Source organism: Hippocampus guttulatus, chromosome 6 (genome assembly GCF_054856545.1).
Source record: "Hippocampus guttulatus isolate MCC_2025c chromosome 6, RoL_Hgut_1.0, whole genome shotgun sequence".
Lineage (NCBI taxonomy): Eukaryota > Metazoa > Chordata > Actinopteri > Syngnathiformes > Syngnathidae > Hippocampus > Hippocampus guttulatus.
The window spans coordinates 4318938-4332635 of NC_141266.1; the positions used below are offsets into that span (position 1 = coordinate 4318938).

At 40.6% G+C, this 13698-nt stretch overlaps 1 protein-coding gene across 2 annotated transcripts in view; it reads right to left on the bottom strand.

The window, feature by feature from the left end:
- Window positions 1-13698, bottom strand: part of mroh1 (maestro heat-like repeat family member 1) — a 40277-nt gene that overhangs the window by 21879 nt on the left and 4700 nt on the right. For both annotated transcript variants that reach the window (XM_086113110.1, XM_086113109.1), the window contains exons 6-18: window positions 12800-12898; window positions 12450-12601; window positions 11394-11534; window positions 10014-10106; window positions 6480-6558; window positions 6056-6169; window positions 5483-5556; window positions 5291-5413; window positions 1234-1341; window positions 982-1126; window positions 708-748; window positions 364-505; window positions 138-190 (exon numbers count right to left, since the gene is read on the bottom strand). In XM_086113110.1, coding sequence (XP_085969236.1) covers window positions 138-190; window positions 364-505; window positions 708-748; window positions 982-1126; window positions 1234-1341; window positions 5291-5413; window positions 5483-5556; window positions 6056-6169; window positions 6480-6558; window positions 10014-10106; window positions 11394-11534; window positions 12450-12601; window positions 12800-12898 — 1364 coding nt within the window. The remainder of the gene's footprint in view (window positions 1-137; window positions 191-363; window positions 506-707; window positions 749-981; window positions 1127-1233; window positions 1342-5290; window positions 5414-5482; window positions 5557-6055; window positions 6170-6479; window positions 6559-10013; window positions 10107-11393; window positions 11535-12449; window positions 12602-12799; window positions 12899-13698) is intronic.

Genomic DNA, 13698 nt, shown 5'->3' on the forward strand with positions numbered 1-13698 from the left:
GTCGTAATCCAAGGCATAAAAAACTCGAAATTTTTGGTCGAAAACCGATTTGGTCGAGAACAGAGATGTTCGAAAACCGAGGTTTGACTGTAATTAATTTACTGAAGTGTACATAATCTTACACTTCAAAAACCCACCTGCAAAAGATTTTCATTCCAGCTTTTCTTATTAAGGTCCTCTGCAGTTGTCTCTGAAAAAGGACAAGAAGCACATAAACATTTGAGTTTGACAGATAAAGTCAAAAAAATACTAATAATAATAATGATAATTTTTTAAAAACAAACAGTCTTCTTTAAGCTTGCTTGGTTTAACGATTACTTTCATGCAGTAGTAGATCATTTTTTTTGTCAGGAAACATCTTACCTTCCAGTACTGTCAAAAGAGGGGGGATCTCTTGGTCCCAAACAGCCTCTGTGTTGCGGTGAATGTTAACAGAGAGGATTTGTAGGAGGGAGAGTGATGGAGCTCCATGACCTCTGCTATTGAATGGAAATGCTGCATTGACCTGGAATGAGGCAACATCAAACATAGATAGGTATGGTGAATAGAAGCTACATACACATTTATTTTCAGAATCAGGACTAAATGTTACTCCGTTAAAACCCTATTAAGTTCGAGTGGATATTAAGGGATTTGATATCAACTAACTAAAAGCACTTTGTACTTTTGATTTTCCATTTGTGTGATCACATGGGGCTTGTACTTACTAGCAGTTTGATCATCAGTGTTTGAGGTGAAGGAAGATTGACTACAAGAGAGAAAAAACATTTAACTTGCTATTATGTACAAAAAATGACCAAATCCAGATATGTAATAGAGAGGGTTAAGTTAGTAAGATTAATCACACATGACGACATTTTTAAATATGCCTAAGAGTGTGTGAATTGCTCACGGTATTCTTCTATATTAGGGTTTAGATTTCACATCCCGTACTTATGCCATACTGTACATATTAACAAAGATAGTTAATGTTGCACCTACCTTCCTGTGAAAAGTCTATATTGAAGGTGGGTTCCTTGTTGTCTTTCTTTTTATTGCCAAGTACAATCAGACTCTTACACAGTGGAGTGGTGGCATTGCTGTACTGTTGTGGGGTAAGGTAGTAGAGCAGCTTTGGCCAAAGCACCTAAAACAACATTGTCAAGAAAATGTATATATGAGTTACCTGGTCAAAAAATCAGTACTTATAATAGACATGTACAAGTACAATGGAGTGACTGGTACTTAACATACATCAGCCAAACGTCCAACAGTTGTTGTCAGTAGATGAAGGGTGTTGTCACACATTGTCCTCAGTGACTCGTTTGTTACCTCTTCTGGATCTGCAGGTTTCTGTCCATGCTGTAGGAAGACAAGCACAAACAGAATTACAGTAGAAAAGACAAATACTTGTGTACTTAATCTTCATTGCATCATGAATTTGTGTCCCCCGATCAGAACCCAAGCAGTGTTCTGTTACTGGACTTCTGAGCTCGTCACAGACTGTCCAAAATGAACACCCTGTTCAAATATAAGGGTGTCCATATGTGCACATGGCTCAACGACACCATTGGCCGCAGATCGATGATCGACTTTGTGGTTGTGGGCGAAGATGCCAGTCCAAACTGGCAGACCCAAACGTATTGTGAGGGTTTACTAGGAAGGTCTGACAGAATCCGCCGCCAGAAAGAGTTTCAACTCCCACCTCCGGCAAAACTTCATCCACATCCCGGGGAGGTGGCGGACATTGAGTCCAAAAGGGTGTTCACACGGCAAGATTTGCTCCGGTGCTATGCCGGCGCTGCGCCAGTAGAGCGTTCACACGTGCAAATTAGCTCCGGCGTAGCCCCGGAAAACAGCTTACACCGGAGCAAATTTGATCCACCTCAGGGAGGTGGTTTAAAAATTTGCTCCAGAGCAAATGCTGGTTTGCGAAGCAGCACCGATGTAAATTTGCACGTGTGAAATCTCCGATTTGCTCCAGAGCAAATGCTCGAGAAGAGTTGATTACGTATGGCGAGAATGTGTTGTTTTCGGGCTCTGTCGGACTTCAGTCATGTGTTTGTTTAATAACGACACAAGACATGGCTAGCAACAGTAAGCCAGTAAGTAATACCATCTCAACTAGAACGGGGGGGGGGGGGGGGGGGGTAGTCCCCAAACGTCATCTTTCCTTTTGTAGGAGACTGGACTGTCTCGGAGTTGTTTGTGTAGTTTGTTCCTTTGTTGTGTGTTCACAACCGCCCGCCCCCCATAGAATTTATTTTGTGATTTCCTCTCTTGATTTTCTGTTTGGCGTATTAGATGTTTGCTTTTCTGAGTGTCATTGAAGTCATCGTTGATTTACGTTTTCGGGGGCGGTCACTCTCGAGCAGAAGAAGGAGAAGGACGTGCCTGTCCAGTAGTCGCTTGAGTTGTGTATACGATTTAAAAAGAACCAACACGACAGCTCTCTTTTCTGTCGTTTTGCTCCGCTGCAGAAACTGCCATGTGACCGCAAGTGGAGCTGACACGCTCAGCGGCTTTGTACGTGTGACCACTCCACAAAATTTGCTCCAGAGTAAAATATATTGCAACAAAATACATCGGTGTAGCGCCGGAGCAAATGTGTGCCGTGTGAACACCCCTCAAGTGGACTTAAAATCAGAGGTAATTCGCTGGCTAGCTTAGCGCCGTTCTTTGCGCATGAGAGGTGATTCAGTTGTCATCTGACTGGTTGCCCTGTATGTCAATCAAATAAGGGGATTGACGATACGCTGACATCATAAGTACTGCTGTACATAGCGCCATTGTTTGAATGTCAGCGCCACCACGGAGGCGTTTTCGACCCTTGTCATGTGAAAGCCCGTAAGTCGCATTAAACCAACCAAAGAGCCGCATGCGGCTGGCAAGCCGCGGGTTGGCCACCCCTGCCTTAGACCCTTGGTCTTCATGGAAGGTGTAGGGTGGGGGATCAACACTCAAGGCTCATGTGTTGACCAATTTCAAACGCAAAGTGATGTGGATTTGGAGTCTCTTCGCAAAATGGAAAAGAACAAGGAGTAATTTACATCCAGCCTTGAAAAACTGATCGAGGATTCGGCAAGTTGATGCCATTGAGAGTCACAAGCTAAAAGACTTTCAGGGCTGTCTGAAATAATTGATGGCCTGTTCCCGAAACAACTGTTTTCTGGACTTTGCCCTGGATGAAAAATTTGCACAGACGATAGGACCTATCAGCTCCTAACCTGTCCTTCCCAAGCTTGATATGCCAAGGATGTTTTCACGGAGACAATCCTCCCCACTCATTACATGTAAAGTCTCGAGATTTGTTATACGTCTTTTAAATGTACGCCGCATGTGCTAAAGTTATTTCTCAGGCTCAAACTATGCTCCCATTCTGGCTCCCTCTATTGGTCATTGTTTTGTTTATGATCCTTTGGATGGGTTATGACTAGGAAAGTAAATTACTTGCGTTTTATATACTTGGCTAATAAATGTGATTCAGATTATTCACTTTAATAATTATGTTCTAATACATTTGCTCACTTGAAAAGTTGGTGGCTTCAAGCAAAAGGTGCTCTGCCTGGAGGTGTTTTTATTACATCTACATCTATTTCAACTGAAAATCACTCACGGAGTTCCTCAGGGGTCAGTGCTTGGTCCAAAACTATTCATCTTATATATAAATGATATCTGCAAGGTCTCAAAACAATTTAAATGTGTCCTATTTGCTGATGATACAACTTTCTACTGTTCTGGAATAAATCTGAAACGGCTCCTGACAACCGTAGAAAACGAATTAAACAAATTAAAAAACTGGTTCGACAGAAATAAATTGTCACTTAACCTGAAAAAATCGAAGTTCATTGTTTTTGGCACAAGACCAATCAAACACCAAGCTAAAATTATGGTAAACTCAATTGAGATAGAAAGAGCGTATGAAACCAAGTTTCTCGGATTAGTAATAGACTCAAAACTATGTTGGAAGCCACATATCGATAACGTAAAAAGAAAAATAGCCAAAACCGTAGGGATCCTCTACAAAACCAAGGAAGTGCTAAATAAGAGATCTTTGTACACATTATACACTTCATTATTATTACCATATATGACCTACTGTGTGGAAATATGGGGAAATGCCTGCAAAACAAACACACTCCCTATTCTCAACCTACCAAAAAAAGCAATTCGAATTATTAATAGATCAAAATATACGGAACCCACAAATCCACTATTTATCAAATTAAATACGATGAAATTTTATGACCTGGTTGACTTTAAAATCGCCCAATTAATGTACAAAGCACACAATAACCTGCTCTGCCAAAACATTCAGAAGTTTTTCGAAATTCGAGAAAGCAGCTATGATTTAAGAGGTACCAACTTATTCAAAAAACTCAAAACAAGAACAAACATCAAGCAAAGAAGGGTATCTATCAAAGGTGTTAATCTGTGGAATAATCTCGAAACGGACCTGAAAATGAGTAAATCGCTCGCTGAGTTCAAAAACAAATTCAAAAAAATAGTACAAACAACCTACATCAATCAGAGTTAAAATGATAAATTCAAAACATTAAATATAATGATAAATCAGAACTAAGTTGATAAATAGAGAAAGGTATATAAATATCCATTATGAATACAAGAGAAAATTGACACAAGAGTGTCAGGGTGTGGAAGTATATAATCCCGATACAAACCAAAAGTTGTAAAAATATCACGGTTAAGGGTAAAGTATGAGCCTTAATGGAGACTTCTTTCTTCTTACTTTTTTCTTTTCTGATTGATATAAAAATGATTTATTAGATATAATCACATAACGGGGTAGGACTAGATAAGTTTTTTACTTCTTCCTACTCCCTTGAACATAATAACTGTGTTGAATGAAGATTGATTTCTTTCTTTTTACTTTTTTTTATCTACCTTATTTTCTGTCAAATTATTACTGTATATATGTTTTATGTTCAATAAACAAACAAACAAACAAACAAAAATCTAGATGTAAATACTGTACCATGAAATAAAACCTGGACTTTTGAACTTGCGTCTCATATTTATCTATTGATCTGAAACCGAAACGTCTTAACTATACAGCAAAAACAAAGGAATTGACCTTGCTGTATATCCAGATGTACAGTAAATACCATGAAATAAAGGCTAGAAGTCTGAACTTTCATCTGACATTCATCGTTTCATCTGAAACCCAAGTAACGAACAAAAGCCAAATTAACTGACCAGGCCAGTCCAATGCTTGTGGAGGGGACTGTGCATATATAGGAAATACTTAAATGTGTCTCAGATTCATTAAAAAAATAATAATAATAAATACCTGATATGTGTCCGGTAATGCACAGTGTTGCACTATGAATCGCACCAGTAACTCGCCTCCATCCAACTCCAAGTAACCATGGTGGGCCATTGCACTGATAACCTGGACCACACGCTTCTTAACCTAAATCCAGAGACAGAGTTCATGGTTGTCTAGAAGACAATCAGTATTCTGAATCTAAACATGTGTTACCTTGTTACTGTGGTCAGCCATTGGTTGCCTAATGCTGGCTAGAATCAGAAGCTTCTTACTCTCCATCATGGATGCTGCAACACATTTACACTAGTAACAGATTATCACATAAACAAACAGGGAAGTTGTACAAGAAGTGTAGAACACTTCCATCCATTCATCCATCTAGTTTATACACAGTTTTAATCTCATTACGGTCACATTTGAGATGGAGCCGATCTCAGCTGACTTTGAGCGGGTACACCCGAGACCTGTTGCCAACAGATCAGAGTGCAACAACCTCTCACACCAACATCCACACCTATGCACAATTTAGAGTCTTCACTTAACTCAACATGCAGGTTTTTGTAATGTGAGCAGAAGCAGAGAATATGCAAAACTCCACACAAGAGAGACTGAGTTGTGATTTGAACTCAGAACCTTTTGACGGTGAGGCGCACATGCACCCATGAGAACCACACCACTGAGTTGTCACAGGAAACTGTTAAACACATACTAAACTTTAAAAATGCTCCTCCCAAATAAGAAATATGAACGGGATCAGTGAGGGATAGAAATGGTGGATTTGCTCACTGCTCGAGTTGATGAGGTGACGCAGGACAGCCAGGGAGCCAAACCTACTCCGTTCATTGCTGTTCTCAAGCCTCTGAAGAACAAACATGACCACTCGGTCGGGGAAGGTGTTTGCTAGAATAGAAGATGTAGGTCAAAAGATATTCAAGCATCAAAATCCACAAACTGTGACCAAAATAGTATAAAAATGAGATTTTAAAAGTGTAGACAAATGTGTCAAGAGTGAAAATCATCAAGAGTGAAAATTGATTATACTAAGGCTCAATTAATATGATTATACTCAAAGTGACATGTCTGACGCCAAACACAGGTGGATCTCATTATTGTTCTTGTGACTCAATAGAAATACAGAAATACAATTACAGCTGATAAACACAATTGTCTGTATACCGTGAATAAAAAAAAAAGGAAAATGTTTTGCTACCTAGCAGACTGAAGCAACGAAGAACCTCATTGTGGTTCTTGACTGTAGGAGGGTTATTGTAATCGGCAGAGGTGGACACCTGAGGGGAGAAAAACACTTTCACACATACTGTAAAACTGTAAAAGTTAAAAAGGCACTACCAATCACAAAACAGGGAATAAAGGATAAAGACCGAGCATTGTTAATTGTGAACATCAACGCTCAAAATAAGTGGATTCGCATCGCAGTTTGCAAGTCAAAATAAATATTTTGCACCTCAATCACTGACACTCAAAACTATAAATGGCCGTTTATAGTACAATCCCATGAATGACACATTTCTTTGCAAATAAATAAATAAATGAATCTCGAATTGAGGGGAGGGCGGTATTATAAAGGGGGCTTAATAAGAAACAAGAGTGTTTCACATTGTTAGATGTTCACCAGTACCAAGACCAAGGGTGCCCAACCAGTCCATCGCGTTTGACTAGTCGAGGGGTGTAGAGCTGGGATCTGAAACTCGCGGCCCGGAGGGCGCTAGTTTGAGGCCCCCACCTTGATATGAAAGTTTAATGTTTATGTGGCCGGTGCGAGTTTGATAAGGATGCTGTATGTGTTAGCACTACCTCAGTGCTAAATAGTTACCGGTAGGTCTGTCTGATTCGAAGGCAGACAGCTTAGGAGCACCCGGATAATAGCAGCAACCTGACTGTGCCTACGGTGCCCCGCACCAGCTTGAATTCACATGTAAACCACAGATTTAAACAACCCGCTGCTGCTGAATACACATTTCAACAGATAAACAAGACGCCAGTGTGGCCGTCACCGGAGCCAGGTGCTCCGAAGCACCAGACCTCATGTTACACATGCACAAGAACGGGGAAAATGAGTGCTAAAACGCTAACACTGAGCTAGCACTATTCCATACACACAAGCGAAGTTTTATGTTTATGTGTCCGTGTTAGCGTTAGCTCCATGCGAGCCAAGGTCAGAACCTTTCAAACTTTAATTTAATATTAAATCGCCACTACAAACACTTTGTGTTTACATGGTTTCTGACCTTCAACCAATCAGTAATTGTGCCATGCTTCACGTCATATGCAGGCGTAGGACCCTGGGCCGATCTGGTACCAGTGGAAATTAAGTTCTTTGATTTATTTATTTTTGTCATCTTACTTTGTGAAGAAAAATAAAAATTAAGATATTTGAGAACAGTGGGATGTTTTATCAGAGCTTTTCTTGTAGAAAACCGGAACCAAAGCACTGAAAAAGTGTAGGGCAGGGGTGCCCAAACTTTTTGGACCGAAGACCTACTTTTCGATCAACTAACCTCCCGGGATCTACCCTTACCGGCACGCACACACGCACGCACACGTGCGCGCGCGCACGCACGCACACACGCACTATGATGAGAAACAGCCTGAAACTGAGGCATGCGATGCACTTTTGCAGCCTGTTAACTATCGTAGCTCACACGTACCGTTTTAAAGTGCTTCCCTGGGCCCTCCTAGATTCCTATTCTTTGCCTGTGCCCTCGGTGAATTGTACACGAAGCAAACTCTGAATGAGAATAATGACGATAAAAGATAGAGCGCAACAGCTCTGATCACAAGCTGCAATTGCAGACTGCTGAGCGCTAACAACTTCCGGTGACGTAATCATGCGCCATCGTAAATTCAAGATTTACCTGCTTTATTTTATTTTTTAAATATTTTTTTTGTGAAAATGAGACTGATAGGATGATTAGGGTGCAGCGTACATTAACACACACAAAAAAAATTACTAACATGTACCAAGACACACAAATGGTTGTTTGTTTTTTTTCCTCCTTGACACTCCTCTGATCTACTTGGGACCTGTCTTAGATCTACCGGTAGATCGACGTAATGGGCACCCCTGGTGTAGGGTATAGCAGAAGCAAAAGCATTGAAGAATACATCTTTTTTTTTTTTGGTAAGCCTGATGCAGCCCAGCCTCACCCAGGCTCTAGCGGCCCCCAGGAAAATTGAGTTAGAGACCCCTCGTGTAGAGGGAAATCGGATTCGGGTGGGGATAGGGGGTTAGTGTACACTGCACGCTAAGCATCCTATCAATAAATAAAAAAGGATTCCAAAACAAAATTAAAAAGCAGGTCACCTTTAACCTACAGTTGCGCATGATCTGAATTACCAGACGTTGTCAGTGGTCAGAAGTCTGCAATTGCAGCGAGCGATCGGAGCTGTTGCGAAATACAGTAATCCCTCGCTAAATCGCGCTTCATTTATCGCGGCTTATGTACGTCACGTTTTTTTCCCAAAGAACTGTATTCAGAAAAAAAAACGGCAAATGACTCAGAGGTTTTGTACATGCGTGTACTGTATATACATGTCATTCACATTTTGCGGTACGGATTTTACGGTATACAGTATGGCAAAAATGCGGGACTGTATACGGCAAAATGCAGAGCTGCCAAACGTCACGGAAATCATTGATCACTAATTTGTGCACCGGTAATGCGCCGTGATTGTTCCGAATATTGAATAAATAAATAAATCTGCGTGGCCAATGTGTTAGACTGTCTTTGCACCAAAATTGACGCATTTTATTGGGATATGCGTATTGTGTGTCGATGGTCGTGCAGTTCATATTAGTTCTCCTTACTACTAACTATACCTTCTGAATCAATGCATGAGCCACAGTTCGCGTATGACAGTCTGTTTGTGATGTCACCGGGGAGTCATTTGAGGCCCAACATATACACAAGTAATGACCCACGATGACCACCACCTAACTCTAATTGAGGCCACTTTGTTCTGCTTTTGAAATGAGTTGCTATTACCTGACAGCATAAGTTAACCTAATTATATTACCATCGAATACTTAATTTTATTACTTATCTTATTATATTCCTGTAATTCATTAATATTTCGCATCAAACAAAACCGAGAAAATTCTCTGACTGACTGAGCTTAATCGTCCTTCAAATCCTTCTTGAGGATTATTATCGAACAAATGAACCATCTAAGCAGTTTTACTGTAGTTGATGAGAACATTACCGGTAATCAACATTTACTGTAGTTTACCATTTCTACTGTTTGCTCTTGAGGTGTCTTCATTTTAACCATGAACACTTTCAAAACTTCTACTAGTACAAAGAATAAAACTCAAACTCACAGCCATGAACCTATGATATGATTGTGTTGCATTCTAAAACGCTAGTTCCTCAAGTTGAGTTTAACCACAGAATATTCGGTAGGATATTTGAATACTAAAATATTCTATAGCTGCAGCTCTGCATTCAACCTCCTCGTTATAATTTCGTAGTTGTATTGGTCAATAAAACCCTATGGTTAACAAACGGAAAATTGCTCCTCAATATTAGTAAGTTGCTCCTCAATTGAAGTCATTGATTAGCAAAATTGCACGTCATTATTTAGAGTCCTGAACAGCTGAGCGACAATACAGTGCAATGAAATTGCACCAAACAGGGAAGAACTGTATTATCGCATCTGCCCATTTATCAGTCAAACATTTCACATATCTCAAAGAACTAAAGGCTCTAATGAACCATGTTACCTGCTGATGCAGTGCAAAGAGCAGATTGTCCAGTTGAGTCTCCAGCACCCTGCTTCCCATGTTCACAGAAGCATCAAGAACATGGCAAAGACTCTATACATAAAAGGGGAGATGAAAGACGACAACAAAAAAATGTACTTCTTTGAAATAGGTCAATTATCAACATCATTATAGTTCTACAATTGTTATGTTACAATTGTTATCAAAGATTTAACCAAATATAATTATAATTAGGGATGGGCTCCCAAGTGCGCTCCTGCACCGGTGCGCCAGCTCATCAGCGAGACCGTGACGCCCCGGCTCCACCACTGCGCTGCCACGAATAACACCACCTACCACACCGCAGCCCCACAAGAAGGCAACAGGCCTTCTGGCGAATGCGGTATTTCTAATGCTACCTGAGCGAGGACGTGGCAAGGTCGGCCTCCCCTAGCCTCCGCCTGCGCACCCACTTTCAGCAGCAGCCGCAACAAGTAAGCAAGGATGCGCTGCGGTGCTCTGGGCCGAAAAACCAAAAAGCAAACGGAAAAGCAAACAGTACACGTGTTACATGGGTGCCTTTCCAATGTTCTTAAAGGGACAGTGTGTAAAAATTGGTTGATTTTTTTTCAATGTTAATTATTTCAAAAAGCCACGATTAATTTCAATCACTTACGAAAAAATGTATGTTCTATCACATTGTCTTGTTTTTTTTACTGTAATTGCAGGTGAAGTAATTACTAATTACAACAGGAGGCCGCCATGTTTCGCCACCATCTTTCTGGTAAGGATACCTGAAGAAAACCAATTTAGCAAACGTAGTTTCTCAACATTATGACTACAGCATCTGCAGCAAATGCCACGCATGCACTTGAGAGAATACAGTGCTAGAAGTCATTTGGGATGACGTTTTACTTGCACCTCTGCTGAAGAAACTGGTGGCAGGCTTGCGAAGCGTGGTCTCTCTGAGGAATCGTAGGATGCATGCTTCAGAATGCACGCTAAGAGTTTAGGTCGTTACGTTCTATTTTGTTCGCCGCTAGATGGCACTAAATCCTACAATCGATCGGTCTGTTGATGAACTCTATGAATTACATTAAAGTTCCTTTTTACACTTTTCTGTAAAAAATTAAATTAAATTAAAAGCGCCAAATCTTCGACTCCTGCACAGTCACAAGATAGAAAGACACGCTTTGGAATCGAAACACGATCCTGTTTGATTTTATGTGAATAGGTGCTCGGTAATATCAACCCAAATGGATCCGTACCAAATAAAGGTATCCATCCGTACACATCCCTAATTACAATTTAAAGAAAGAAAAGATGTTGATTCTTAGCATTCATGAGCCTTGCTTTGAAATCTTAAGAGCCAAAATTACTGGTGTTGCAACTCAGGGGCACCTTGCTAATGATGTAGTGCTCGTTGTTTTTCTTATACAAGGACAGAATGGCAGGGATGAGCTTGGGGATGTGTTCCTCCAGTTTATCGCTAGCCATCAGATGGCACATTGAGCCCACTGCCTCAGCTACTGTCAGCCTCAACTGAAAGAAAGACAGGACATATATATATATATATATACAAAAATGTGTCTTCAAACAAAAGGTGATGACAGCAGTGACATTGTTAGATCAAATACTTAGATCTAATAAAACAACTTTCGCAAGATGAAACTTTCATTTACGGTAACTAAATAAGGTAAAAACAGCCCTCTGTATCACAGCAAAGAACAAGCATACTAAGCATACTATTGGGAGTGGTAAATGGATACCTCCCAAATGTTGTTCATCACAACTGCGCAGAAATGCTAAATTTTTCTCCAGTTCTTCTTTAGTGTGTCGTTAATATTATAAGCTCCACCACACAAATGGGTGTTGAATATTGAAAAGGAATAATGGTTTGCTGCTGTTTGGTTGTCCCCACACATTTTATCTCAACAATCTAAACTTCAAACTCCCTCCATGCCTCAATCCAGCCATTTTTTTCTTTAGCCTTTTTCTTAATTAGGATCTACACAGTAAAGTTGGAGCCGAGATTTGAACTGCAGACCTCAGAACCACGAAGCGGACATGCTACACACCACTCTACCATGCTACCTTTTCACCAAAAGCGATATAATGTACTATAATCTTGATGACAGTATCTTATGTGTACGGATGTGATGTTGTGCAAATTGGATTTTTGGATTGGATACAACTTTATTGTCAAATGGGCCATACAGCACAGGTGAAATTTCTTCCAATAGCAATAGATATTTTGCTCGTATGACATTTAATGCTTTATCAAGTATTTTGGGAAGCCATATAATCTGTCTTAAATTTAATTTGACTTTGTGAAAACAAATGCCAAGCTTGAGCAGGCTTGTCGCAGCTTCCCACCTTACAGTAAAGCCCGAGTGCACATGACTTCCAGGCTGTACAGGTGGACCAACCTCCAGTAGCAAAGTTGTGTGCGCTTACCTTCGATTCTCTGCTCTGTAACCAGTTATTGAAAAGGATGTCAAACGCAGCACAGATTTCACTTGAGAATGTGTCCTGCCTGACTGTGGGATCTGGTGCCTTGTCGAGATTGGCAAGGTACTCCAAGATACTGTCACTGAAATGGCGCAGAGCTGAAGAAAAGCCACAAACAGAGGAACAGAATCATATCATTCATTTTAAAGATTCAACTTTTGTTGTTGTCAAAAATAACACTGAAATTCCAGAACTCCTCCTGTGTTATTGATGGAGGTGAATATTTACAGCAGCAATCCACCTACAGAAGGGAGTTAAATACTATCAAAAACTTGAAAATCAAAGTCGGTTCCTACCGGAGGAGAAGACCCACTTCATGTTGTCTTGTTTGGTCAGGCTCAACATAGGCAACATGGTGCCAAGAATAGCGTTTAGGAAAGGCACCATGCCATAAACTAGAGAAAAGCGGAGAGTATGGTGTTAATAAAAACAGTTATATATATATGTATATATGTATATAATTTCCCCCCCAAAAAACAAAATCTTCAATACCCACTAATATACATTCAATGTCAGTTTCCCATGAAAAAATGTGTATAAATAAGTTAATACATAAATGAATGACTAAATAAACGTTTTTAAATAATTGAACAAATTTAAGGGGAAAATGTGCAAACATGGTTTCGTTTCAACAAGCCAAAGTAAATGTGTTTTGTAGTGATGGGTCCAGTGACACCGATGCGTTGACGCATGCACCGGGGTCACAGAGCAAACCACGTGTCGGTGCATGTGCTGCTTCATTACGTCACGTGATTGACACGTGAACTGCACCGGCGCAGTTTAGACTGCATCGGCTGCGTTGACAGTCCAGGCTGCTAATTGACACGTGAACTGCACCGGCGCAGTTTAGACTGCATCGGCTGCTTGGCACAGTCCAGGCTGCGCCACTTAGTCCAGGGGGCGTCGACTCAGTGCAGGGGGCGTTGACGCAGCAAAAGCCCGCACAGTGTATCTAAGGAAGTGCGTCTGGCGACACGATGCCGATTGCAGAAACAAGTAACTTTAATGAGTACCGGTATGTAGTTTTAAAATCAATTTACTTAACTTTAAAACCCACCCGTTTTAAAACGGTGGGCAACTTTGGTCTTCGAGGTCCGCTGTCCTGCAGGTTTTAGATGTTTCCCTCCTCCAACACACCTGATTCAAATCATCAGCTATTCAGCAAGCTGTGCAGCAGCTGGATAGCAATTATAGA